General features: G+C 43.5%; 1 protein-coding gene across 3 annotated transcripts in view; it reads right to left on the minus strand.

Annotated features, from left to right (window-relative positions):
• Positions 1 to 13437, minus strand: part of LOC143275205 (run domain Beclin-1-interacting and cysteine-rich domain-containing protein-like) — a 152198-nt gene that overhangs the window by 57339 nt on the left and 81422 nt on the right. For all 3 annotated transcript variants that reach the window (XM_076579178.1, XM_076579181.1, XM_076579179.1), the window contains exon 10: positions 6557 to 6625. In XM_076579178.1, the coding sequence (XP_076435293.1) occupies positions 6557 to 6625 (69 nt within the window). The remainder of the gene's footprint in view (positions 1 to 6556; positions 6626 to 13437) is intronic.

The following is a 13437-nucleotide window of genomic DNA, read 5'->3' on the forward strand; positions in this document are numbered from 1 at the left end:
CAACAGCATGTGAAATGTACATATTTTACATGGAAATCTCCGATTATTGAATTGCACCCAATGGTTGATATATTGTTTGAAAATCAACTGATTTTTTTTTTTATTGTTACAGTTTGTTTATGCATTTTTCTCTCATCCAATAAGTTCAGGCACAATCACTGTTTCTGACAAATGGCGAGATGTGGTGATATCCGGATACCAGTGTAAGATTTCGAAACAAGTCAACTTATGTTGTTTGATACATCAGCCACTGCATGCTTATCGTTTTGCAGAATTTAATTCGAAAAGCTACGTTTTACATCACACAAGGAATGAAAAAACAAACAATGAACTCATTGTTACTGATTTTCATTTTTACTGATTTTTAAAAATTAAGTTTGAAGTATTTCACGTTTGGAAGTGCTTGAGATGAAGTCAAATGTTACGCTTGGACACGGCACATATGTTCTAACGTTCCGCTTTTTAACCAGATAACAAAATTTATCATTTTTAGTTATTTTTGTTTTTGCCTTCCATACTTTCTGAATCAATTACACAGAGCTCTGACAATGTTCATCTAAACAAACATGGTTAATATGTATTTATATACCTACACATTAATAAGCAGAGCATAAAGTATTTCTTGTGCATTGCGTAAAATGTCAATAAAATTGTACTTAAGAACTAAATGTGGCAGCAGTCAGTCACATGTACTGTACCATGGTAAACGCTTTCCGGCGAGCTGCCTTCCATGATTGTGTAACCTCTCTCACACACTCTAGCCTTGCGATTCTTTGTAAGACACTCTCTCACAGCCAGAAGTGTGAATCATCAAAAATCAAAATCTAATTATGTTCCCCCTACAAGGGTAAACTTTAGATCAGTGTAATCAGTATATTTTATTCTAATTCATTGTAAAAAGAACAGTTTTGTTGCACACATTTGGACCATTTTTGTATCGGCCCTGGACTATAGTGACTGGGTGACAACACACACTGTGATATAATACTGGGCCACTGGCACCCAATGAGAACAAATTTGACTGGAAATCCTGGAATTAATTGTGACACAGAGAATTTCTAACCACTTGATTCCCTGGAGATTTTCTTTGACTCTGATTTAAAACAACAATAACAACAGTTATAAAAATGGAATTAAAATATCTTTATCAACTACTTAAAGTACAATGTATGAGCAATCATCATGCAAAATTTCATGGATATATCTTTGTATTTGAGTAAGTAGTGCACATTTGCACTTAGGTGGAAACCACAATTTTTTTCTGGGCACACATGAATTAAAAAATTCAGCAGGCGAGGTGTTACAATACTTTAGAACTTTCAATAAATAAAATATTGTTTCTATTTTACATAAACAACCGAAATAAGTATAAACCTCTTGGGTGCAAAGATGTACATACATATGTCCACTAAAAAGCTTCATGGATCACAATGTAAATATACCTCTGTGTCACCTCATGAATATTTTCATTTCTATTTTAAGCCTTTCACTCCCAGCTGTGGGTAAGTCTGCTGCTTATGAGTAACTGCATTATCAACAGTCCAGCTGGTCATATGAGTGTGCTCACTTCCTTGCAAATGGCAACTGCTCTGTAGTATGTTTGGAGCAATATCTCACCAAGTTTTGGCTTGATTTTGATGGGATTTTTTTGTTTGTTTGTTTTTTCATTCACAGAGTGAAAAGTAGGTGAGTGTGTCAATATGGCTGCCAGGATGTGAAGCACAGAAGAGATGGCTAGAATTTTGTTCTGCCACACAACAGTGAAAATAGCAACTACGAAAAGGTGATACAAACCAAAAGTTGTTGATAAACTGAAGTGACTGTAGTTATCCTGATAAAAATTACATGCTACAAAGCATAATGAAAGGTAGGGTGGGGTTGTAATGGAAGTGGGTGTAGAAACCCCCAAATATTTTTGACTGAATTCTTCATTTCTGGGTTTTCGTTTAGATTTAGTATGAAACCCTCCAGATGAAAGCTTCAAGCCGAAACATTGTTTTGGTGTGATCATTTGTATTGTAACATTGTATAACAGTTTGTGGATGTGTGGGTGGGAAGGTATATATATTTCTAAATTTTGTTGAGGTAAGTGCCTTTTTTTCTTTTCTTTTTTTTTAACAAAAAATCAAAGGATTAAAGTTTCTTTGTCAAAATAGGCACCAACAGGAAACCTGGTATGTCTACTTTAATTATTCATGTGGAGCAGTACCTATCATGCCTTATATGGCCATTCTATGATATCATTTTCTTTCTATTTTCTTTCCATATTTTTTATTTGGACACGTCAATCTAGGATATGATTTTTATTTTATTTTCTTCCAATATTTTATTTTTATTAAGACAAAGGTTTACAGATAAAAATATAATTCTATACACTGGGAAACTACTACAATATATTGCTCTGAATATCAATCATTTCACATTCAGAATAATATGGGTAGAACAGCTAAAATTAATTTAAACACTGATCTATGTGATATTATAATGCCCAGTTTAAAACAAAATAATATCATAGGCATAATTTCAAGTATCTGTCCACACATTGATTCCATGTGGTATTGCAGTTTTTTCAGTTTTCAGTAGCTCACAGAGGCGTCACTGCGTTCGGACAAATCCATATACACTACACCACATCTGCCAAGCATATGCCTGACCAGCAGCGTAACTCGACACGCTCAGTCAGGCCTTGAGAAAAAAAAAGAAGAAAAAAAGTGAATAAATAATAGATAAATACATTAAAAAAATTTAAAAAAATTTTTTTTAAATAATAATTTTTTTTTTTTAAGAATAGAAAAATACTTCTTTTTTTTAATTAAAAAAAAAGGTGAGTAAATAATAGATAAATACATAAAAAAAAATATATTAAAAAAACTACTACTACCACTACTGATAATATGTATAAGGCGCAAAAACTTGATGAAGTCAACTATAAGCATACATAAATAAGTAAGTAAATAAATAAATAATAATTATAATATAAAAAGGTAGTAATAATAATAAATAAATAAATAAGACAACAATGATGGTAAATAAGCATATAAATGTAAAACATGAAGACACATTCACACATACACCCACACATGCATAACAGATATGCCCCAAACATGCAGTTTCACAGATATGAAAGCACAGTCAAATACACATAAACACACATGAGCCCCAACACACACATACACACACACCCACACACACATTACCCTGCACCTCCTCTACCCCCCTCCTCCACGCACTCATTTCTAGGCTATGTATCGCAGCTTCCATGGCACACAAACACACACACACACACACACACTGGGTATTGCAATGCCCAGTTTACATCAAAATAATATAGGCAGAACAATGAATATTTATCCACATATTGATTCCATGTGACATTATGATGCTCAGCTCACATCAAAACATAATAGTCAGAAAACACATATTCATTCACACATTAATTTCATGTATTATCATAATGCTTAGTTAACATAAACAGATCAATAATTATTCATTGAATCTTAATCCTGTACTGTCTGTATTGTGCCAATTTCTGAACAAACTTGTAATACACCGCAGCTATCATAGAAACATATGTGTCAACTTCATATGCCTTTTTAAGATCTTATATGAACATCTGTAGTGTTGGTTTTACTTTGTCGATTCTACATTTGTATATGAAAAAACAAATTGGTGATCAACAAAAGATGTGAGAAGAATCCATCAGTTTTTGCTTTACTGTCATATGCAGAAAGCACCAACACATAGTTCAGATCAAGTCTACCACAATTTTCAAGTTTTTCTTAAACTTCCATATTTTTCAGTCTAGAATGTATGCACCCTATGTCGCACATTACATTTGTTCACACCAAATTTCAACTGAATGTGATCTGATCGCAGTGTGCCCCTAGGCCATGAAGAAAAGAGCTGTGTCTGAGTTGGGGATAAATTTATGTTGCGAAAGCAGATAAATCAGAAGTGAACTGATAGCTATCTAAAAGCAGAATGCAAAGCAAAATGGTCGACGGAACTGAAAGAACAGGTAGCAGACTGGATTCTGACTGAACAAGTCAATGAACTGGGTCTTTACAACAGTGTACATTCCACTGAAGACAAAAATTGTTTTAAAAAAGTGTTAAAACAGCAGCAGATAACAAAGCAGATGTACAGAGTAACAGAGTCAAGTCAACAAGCAAACAAAAACAAGTCAGATTCTGAACCAGTTTTCCGAAGATGACATCACTGTTCAAAAAAACATCTGCTGTTAGCACAGCCATCATGAAAGACTTACACTTTTACGGCGGATGTGGCTTATTGGATGTGTGCGCCTTTTCTGTGTTCAAAATAACTTTTTTTCTTTCAATTCGAAGTGCGCCTTCAAAGTTACCTGGTGAAGATACTGACTGAACACACCTGACAAATCACTACTAAATTTACCAAGTGAAGATACTGACACATCACTATCAAAATTGCCTGGTGAAGGTAATGACTGAATATACCTGAGAAATCATTACCAAAGTTAAGTGGTGAAGACACTGACACATCACTACCAAAGCTACCTGGTGAAGACACTGACACATCACTACCAAAGCTACCTGACACTGACACATCACTACCAAAGCTACCTGGTGAAGACACTGACACATAACTACCAAAGTTAACTGGTGAAGACACTGACACATCACTACCAAAGCTACCTGACACTGACACATCACTACCAAAGCTACCTGGTGAAGACACTGACACATCACTACCAAAGTTACCTGGTTAAGGTACTGACTGAACACACCTGACACATCACCACCAACGTTACCTGGTGAAGACACTGACACATCACTACTAAAGTTACCTGGTGAAGGTACTGACTAAACACACCTGACAAATCACTACCAAAGTTACCTGATGAAGGTACTGATTGAACACAACTGACACATCGCTACCAAAGTTACCTGATGAAGGTACTGACTGAACACACCTGACACATCACTACCAAAGTTACCTGGTGAAGGTACAGACTGAACATACCTGACAAATCACTACCAAAGTTACCTGATGAAGGTACTGATTGAACACACCTGACACATCGCTACCAAAGTTACCTGATGAAGGTACTGATTGAACACAACTGACACATCATTACCAAAGTTACCTGGTGAAGGTACAGACTGAACACACCTGACACATCATTACCAAAGTTACCTGGTGAAGGTACTGACTGAACACACCTGACACATCACTACCAACGTTACCTGGTGAAGGTACTGACTAAACACACCTGACAAATCACTACCAAAGTTACCTGATGAAGGTACTGATTGAACACAACTGACACATCGCTACCAAAGTTACCTGATGAAGGTACTGACTGAACACACCTGACACATCACTACCAAAGTTACCTGGTGAAGGTACAGACTGAACATACCTGACAAATCACTACCAAAGTTACCTGGTGAAGATACAGACTGAACACACCTGACACATCACTACCAAAGTTACCTGATGAAGGTACTGACTGAACATACCTGACACATCACTACCAAAGTTACCTGATGAAGGTACTGATTGAACACAACTGACACATCGCTACCAAAGTTACCTGATGAAGGTATTGACTGAACACACCTGACACATCATGACCAAAGTTACCTGGTGAAGGTACAGACTGAACATACCTGACACATCACTACCAAAGTTACCTGATGAAGGTATTGACTGAACATACCTGACACATCACTACCAAAGTTACCTGATGAAGGTACTGACTGAACACACCTGACACATCACTACCAAAGTTACCTGATGAAGGTACTGACTGAACACACCTGACACATCACTACCAAAGTTACCTGATGAAGGTACAGACTGAACACACCTGACACATCACTACCAAAGTTACCTGGTGAAGGTACAGATTGAACATACCTGACACATCACTACCAAAGTTACCTGATGAAGGTACTGACTGAACACACCTGACACATCACTACCAAAGTTACCTGGTGAAGGTACAGACTGAACATACCTGACACATCACTACCAAAGTTACCTGATGAAGGTACTGACTGAACACACCTGACAAATCACTACCAAAGTTACCTGATGAAGGTACTGACTGAACACACCTGACACATCACTACCAAAGTTACCTGATGAAGGTACAGACTGAACACACCTGACACATCACTACCAAAGTTACCTGGTGAAGGTACTGACTGAACACACCTGACACATCACTACCAAAGTTACCTGATGAAGGTACTGACTGAACACACCTGACACATCACTACCAAAGTTACCTGATGAAGGTACAGACTGAACACACCTGACACATCACTACCAAAGTTACCTGGTGAAGGTACTGACTGAACACACCTGACACATCATTACCAAAGTTACCTGATGAAGGTACTGACTGAACACACCTGACACATCACTACCAAAGTTACCTGGTGAAGGTACTGACTGAACACACCTGACACATCACTACCAAAGTTACCTGGTGGAGGTACTGACTGAACACACCTGACACATCACTACCAAAGTTACCTAGTAAAGACTGACTGAATGATGTTCTTACCTGACAGGGAAGAGAAGCCGTGTGAACTCAGGGGGGAACAGGCTGAAAATGCACTGCTGGTCGTACTGGCTGCAGCAAAAATGGATAGTATTTTGTATGTGTAAGTGCGTGGTGTGTGTGTGTGTATTGTGGTGTGTGTGTGTGTATTGTGGTGTGTGTGTGTGTTGTGGTGTGTGTGTTGTTGTGTGTGTATGTGTGTGTGTGTGTGTATGTGTGTTGTGGTGTGTGTGTGTGTATGTGTGTTGTAGTGTGTGTGTGTGTTTGTGTGTGTGTGTGTGTGTGTTGTCGTGTGTGTGAGTTTGTGTGTGTGTGTGTGGACATCTATGTGTGTGACTATTATTTTTTTGTGATGTGTGTATGTGTAAGGATGTGTGCGTGTACGTGTGTGTGTGTGCATGCTGTCGTGTGTGTGTGTGTGTGTGTGTGTGTGTGTGTGTGTTGTCATGTGTGTGTGTGTGTGTGTGTTGTCGTGCGTGTTGTCATGTGTGTGTGTGTGTGTGTGTGTGTGTGTGTGTGGGTGTGGACATCTATGTATGTGACTATTGTGATATATATGTGAGCATGTGTAAGCATGTGTGCGTGAGTGCGTGTATGTGTGTGTGTATGTGTGTGTGTGTGTAAGTGTATGGGCTAGAAAAGTTGCCCTAAACATTGCCTGCTCCACACCACCCTAGTCAACATACCAAGGCTGACGGGGACCCTACTCAAGTGGTCGACACACAAAGGAAAGAAAGAAGAAAACAAGGAGCACCCCATTGACCACTGCCACATGGAACGTGCGTATGCTTCTGGACAGAGGCGACTCAGACAGACCACAGAGACGCACAGCACTCATTGCGAGTGAACTAGGCAGGTACAACATCGACATCGCTGCCTTAAGTGAGACCAGACTGGCAGAAGAAGGCGAACTCTGTGACTGTGAGCAAGGCACAGGCTACACCTTCTTTTGGAGTGGTCGCGGACCTGAGAAGAGACGTGAGGCTGGAGTTGGCTTTGCAGTGAAGACAACCCTCATTGGCAAGCTGGCTGGCCCCCCAAAAGGAGTGAACGATTGCCTGATGACGATGAAACTCCCTATTTGCAACGGGAAGAAGTTTACCATCATTGTCAGCGCCTATGCGCCCACCATGACCAACCCAGATGAGATCAAGGACAAGTTCTACGAGGACCTGAACGCTGTCATCACCACTGTTCCCAACGCAGACAAGCTCATCATTCTTGGTGACTTTAATGCAAGAGTTGGCTGTGACAGCACCTCCTGGGAAGGCGTGATTGGGAAACATGGGGTTGGTAAATTTAACAGCAATGGTCAACTACTTCTCCAGACATGTGCCGAGCACGACCTTCTTATCACAAACACTGTCTTCTGCCTCCCTATCCATAACAGGAAATCATGGATGCATCCTTGCTCTGGGCATTGGCATCTCATCCACTTTGTCATCGTCAGGAAGAGGGACAGGCAGGACGTACGAGTCACGAGGGCCATGTGCAGCACCGAGTGCTGGACAGACCACCGCCTTATCGTCTCCAAACTCAACCTCCGCATCCAGCCCAAGAGACGGCCTCAGGGCATGAAAGCACCCAAACGCCTGAATGTCAACAACCTGGAGCTAGGCAACATCAAGCAGAGCTTTGCTGACACCCTGGAGGAACATCTGGAGTCCACCGTGCTGGACAACCAGAATGTGGAGGCAGCATGGGGCGCACTGCATGAGACGGTGTACAAGACTGCCATGGAGTGCCTGGGACATTCTGCCAGTAAGCACAAAGACTGGTTTGATGAGAACTGCACTGAGATCAAGCAGCTGCTGGAAGACTAATGCCAAGCCTACAGAGCCCACATTGAAGATCCCAAGTCACAGTCAAAGAAAGACAAACTGAAGAGTGCACGCAGCACCATCCAGCTGAAGCTGCGGCAGATGCAGGATTCCTGGTTGAGCAACAAAGCTGATGAGATCCAGGGCTTTGCAGACAGGAACGACATGAAGAACTTCTATAACGGCCTGAAAGAAGTCTACGGTCCCACCACCTCTGGATCTGCTCCACTCCTCAGTGCTGATGGTTCTACCCTAATCACTGACAAGGACGGGATCCTTGAGAGATGGGCTGAACACTTTGACAGTGTACTGAACCGCCCTTCCACCATCAATGATAAAGCCATTGACTGACCCCCCTCCCAGATGCCAGTCAGTGAGTCATTGGATGCCATTCCAACTTTGGAGGAGACCCAGAAAGCTATCCGTCTGCTATCCAATGGCAAAGCCCCTGGCTCAGACTTCATTCCAGCTGAGGTCTACAAAGAAGGTGGTATGGCGCTGACCGAGAAGCTTCATCAGCTGTTCCAGCTCATCTGACAGCATGAGGCAGTTCCACAGCACTTCAAAGACGCCTCCATCATACACCTGTACAAGCGCAAAGGAAATCGTCAGGCCTGTGACAACCATCGTGGAATATCCCTGCTGTCCGTCGCAGGCAAGACTCTGGCCAGAGTGCTACTCAACTGTCTCATAGCACACTTTGAGCAAAGTATCCTACCAGAGAGCCAGTGTGGCTTCCGGAAAGAACGCGGGACTATCGACATGGTGTTTGCTGCCAGGCAGCTCCAGGAGAAGTGTCAGGAACAGAACGCTGACCTTTACTCCACCTATGTCGATCTGACCAAGGCCTTCGATACTGTTACAGAGATGGCCTTTGGAGAATCATGGCAAAGTACGGATGTCCCAAGAAGTTCATCACCATCATACGGCAACTACACGATGGGATGCTGGCCCGAGTCCAAGACAACGGAGAGACTTCAGAACCATTCCCTGTCTCCAACGGAGTCAAGCAAGGGTGTGTTCTTGCCCCCACCCTGTTCAGTCTCATGTTTTCAGCCATGCTGACAGATGCCTTCAGAGACGCTGACGTAGGCATTGGCATCAGGTACTGCACAGATGGCTCACTCTTCAACCTCAGGAGGCTTCAAGCAAAAACCAAGGTGAGGACAGACACCTTCAACGACTTCCTGTTTGCTGATGACTGCGCTCTCAACGCTGCCTCCGAAGCTGACATGCAACACAGCGTCGACAAGTTCTCTGCTGCCTGTGACAACTTTGACCTCACAATCAGCACAAAGAAGACTGAGGTGATGCACCAGCCAGCTCCAGGAAAGCTTTACGTTGAACCAAACATCTTCATCAACGGGCAACGACTGAATGCGGTGGACAAGTTCACATACCTGGGCAGTACACTCTCTCGCACAGTTGTCATCGACGACGAGGTGAATGCCAGACTCGCCAAAGCCAGCGCTGCCTTCGACAGACTCCATAAGACAAAGCTCAAAGTATACAAGGCCATAGTTCTCACCACACTGCTCTATGGATGTGAATGATGGATGGTATACAAACGCCACGCCAAAAAGCTGAACCACTTCCACACCACCAGCCTCAGAAAACTTCTTGGCATAAAGTGGCAAGAGAAGATCCCTGCGCCAAGGGCAAGGTCCGTACCCAAGTCTGCACAGCGTTTTATGGTCGCAGTGGGGAAGCCCTGACTGAAGAGGGAACCGTCGGTGGGGGGAAGAGCTCTGAGGGAAGCGTGCTCCGGTGGAGAGCGCACGTATGGGGAGCAGTCAAGCACAGCATCCCTCCTGGCCAAAATAACGTTCATATAGGCCTGCGACTGTATATTTGCAGACCGCATGAGAAGCTGGCTGATCTCCTGGACAAAAGGGGAGAAGATGGTGATGTCAAGGCCAGCTGGTTGATCAGTCGGGGTTTCCATCAGGGCTGTGGCAAGGCCCGCAAGGAAGTTGTCTATGGCGGCAGTCAATTCTAGAGATATTCTGACAGCTTCTTCCAGATCCATAAGGAATATTTCAGGCAATGCTACTATGCGAATGCCATGCAAGTTGTGAGGGAGGAGTAGTAGGTCTTCCTGAGAAAGAGGCAGGGGTCTTTGAGGAATAGGACCCGGAGCTATAAGTGGGGGTTTTGAAGTGGGTCAGGGCAGGGTTTTCAAGAATTTCCCTCGACCCATTGCGGCTGGAAAATTTGGGACAGAGTCAGAGGGGACATTGCTGATGGTTTGGCCCCTGATGCGTGCCAGTGTGTTTTGCAGGGTGTCAAGTACCATGGGCGACTGTGTAAGGGCGTAGTGAGGGCCATGGGAGGATCTGTGGATGCCCATAATCTCCATGGCACCACGGGTTTGAGGCATGCCCGGTGCATGAATTGTCTCAACCCTATCTGGAGTGTAGGAAGCTGGGAGGGCTAGTGCTTCTTGCAAGGAAACCAGCTGATTATCTTCCGAAGGTGGTTCCTCTGTATCTGTGTCCCCATCAGAAAATGTCTCTTTCATGGCATAGGATGAATGGTCAGGCTGTGTGCTGAACATATGACCGGTGTGGTTGCACTGGGTGCTATGAGTGTGTCCTGTTCTAGGGGAGAGGAGCTGCTGGCAGGTGGTAGAGGAGGGTGGAAGCAGATTTGCTGCAGTAGAAGGAGCAGTAGCAGGAGAAGGTGTGGCACCAGGAAGCAGAGTGGTGCATAATTGCTGCAGCAAGTCAACAATGGGTTGTTTGGATGAGCAGCTTGCTGAGAAACCATTAGAGGCTGGGAAACAGCAGCAACCGGTGGTATGACAGATGGGGCCATCACTGCATTGCTTGTAGGAACCGTGCACGCACCTACACCGTAGGTGAGGAGCACTGCCAGTGCAAGGGAAGTAACTGCGGCAGTCACCAGTAAGGGTGCTGAAGCAGGAGTTACCTCCCTTGAATCGGGAATTCGTGACAATTCGTGAGGGGTGCACGCGTATGGGCGAGCGTGTCCCCTAGTGGTCCACCTTCCTCACTACACATGGGGAGGGCATCCCTACGCGCCTCGGTTGCCAATGGATCCGAGACAGTCGAGGCATGCCACTTGGGGGGCTCGTGATCCGATGTCACAGCTGCCACCACGGATGCATCGCACATAGGTCCCTGTCTATCATGCGGATTCAGAGCAAACGTATGGTGTTGTTTCCCCAAAGGGCTTGTGTTACATTCCATTGCTGAGACTGTGGGCATGGGGAAAGGGATAGAGGAGGTCGACTCGGGCACTGCCGACTGGCAGAGCTGAGAAATCGCGAATAGCGTCGAGTCTGTTTGTGGGTCGAAATTAATAATATCAATGGCACTACTGACCTGGGTGTAGGGTAACAAACCCCTAGAAGTGACTGGAGGAGGCGTAGGAGGTAGTAGAGGTCTGGAGTCGACCGGAGGTAGTGGAGGAAGTGGAGGAGGCGTAGGGTTGGCATTGTTGAGAGAGGCAGAGGTAGAGGGCCCAGAGTGATCACGAATCAATTACGATCGTGCCTTAATTTTAGCCCGATCCCCCAATCGAGCCACATAATTTTGCGGCCTGGTTGAAGACATAATTGGACAAAAAGCAGAAATGCCAAAGAATCAAGGGGAGGTTACCTACTTCCAGGAGGTTATCAGCCGTAGTTACTTTCGTTTTCTCCGCATAGGCGGATTGTAGTTTACACAGGACAGGAATGTAGACCCCTGCCGGAGTCTGCACTAGTTGGGTCACGGTTAAGTATGTGTAATTAAAGCAGAAACGCCAAAGAATCAACAGACAAATAGAAAATGCGAAAAAAAACTTAGCCGTATGAAGTGCACAGGAACAGGAGTCGAGATGGCTGCTGGAAAAAGAGGGCGCTAGCCAGCAGGACAAAGGGGAGGTTACCTACTTCTGGGAGGTTATCGGCCGTAGTTACTTTCGTTTTCTCCACATAGGTGGATAGTAGTTTGCACAGGACAGGAATGTCAGACCCCTGCCGGAGTCTGCACTAGTGGGTCATGGTTAAGTATGTGTAATTAACTATTGTGATATGTGTGTGAGCATGTGTAAGCATGTGTGCATGTTTGTGTGTGTGTGCATCTGCATGTGCATGTGTGTGTGTGCATGTGTGTGTGTGTGTGTGTGTGTGTGTGTGTGTGTGTGTAATGCTTTGTGTGTGTCTGTATGTGTGTGTGTGTGTGTGTGTGTGTGTGGATATATGTGTGCTCAAGTGAGTACATATGTTCTGACAATAACAGTATATATGAGACCAACAGAGAGGAGTCTGTTTATGTATATATATATATGGCTGAACACAGTTAAAAAGTATGCAGTGTCTGTAAGCATGTGTACAGCTGAAAACATATGCATATGTGTCTGCGCATGCATATACACATGCTCAGGAGAGAATGTGAATACAAAAGAAAAGTACATTTTGTATTTGATTTTTTTTTTCACAACAGATTTCTCTGTGTGAAATTCGGGCTGCTCTCCCCAGGGAGAGCGTGTCACTACACTACAGCACCACCCATTTTTGGGTGTTTTTTTTCCTGTGTGCAGTTTTATTTGTTTTTCCTATCGAAGTGGATTTTTCTACAGAATTTTGCCAGGAACAACCCTTTTGTTGCCGTGGGTTCTTTTACGTGCGCTAAGTGCATGCTGCACACGGGTTCTCAGTTTATCATCTCATCCGAATGACTAGCATCCAGACCACCACTCAAGGTCTAGTGGAGGGGGAGAAAATATCGGCGGTGGAGCCGTGATTCGAACCAGCGCGCTCAGATTCTCTTGCTTCCAAGGCGGACGCGTTACCTCTAGACCATCACTCCACGGGTTTGAATGAATTTCCCATGAATGGGTTTTTGACTATCTGAATGCTACTTATCATCTCTAACTTCTCTGGATTTGTTACTTTCTATGTAAGTGTTTGCTTCAAACATTCATTATTCAGTCCATCACTTTCTGTGTAACCCTCTATCAATATTTCAGTCCTGAGTCTTGGAAGTTTTCTGATAACTGGATTAAGTGCAGCTGGTGAAATTCTATGCTTTGGGAGTCAACCAGATTAATTTCAGA

Source organism: Babylonia areolata, chromosome 30, assembly GCF_041734735.1.
Source record: "Babylonia areolata isolate BAREFJ2019XMU chromosome 30, ASM4173473v1, whole genome shotgun sequence".
NCBI lineage: Eukaryota > Metazoa > Mollusca > Gastropoda > Neogastropoda > Buccinidae > Babylonia > Babylonia areolata.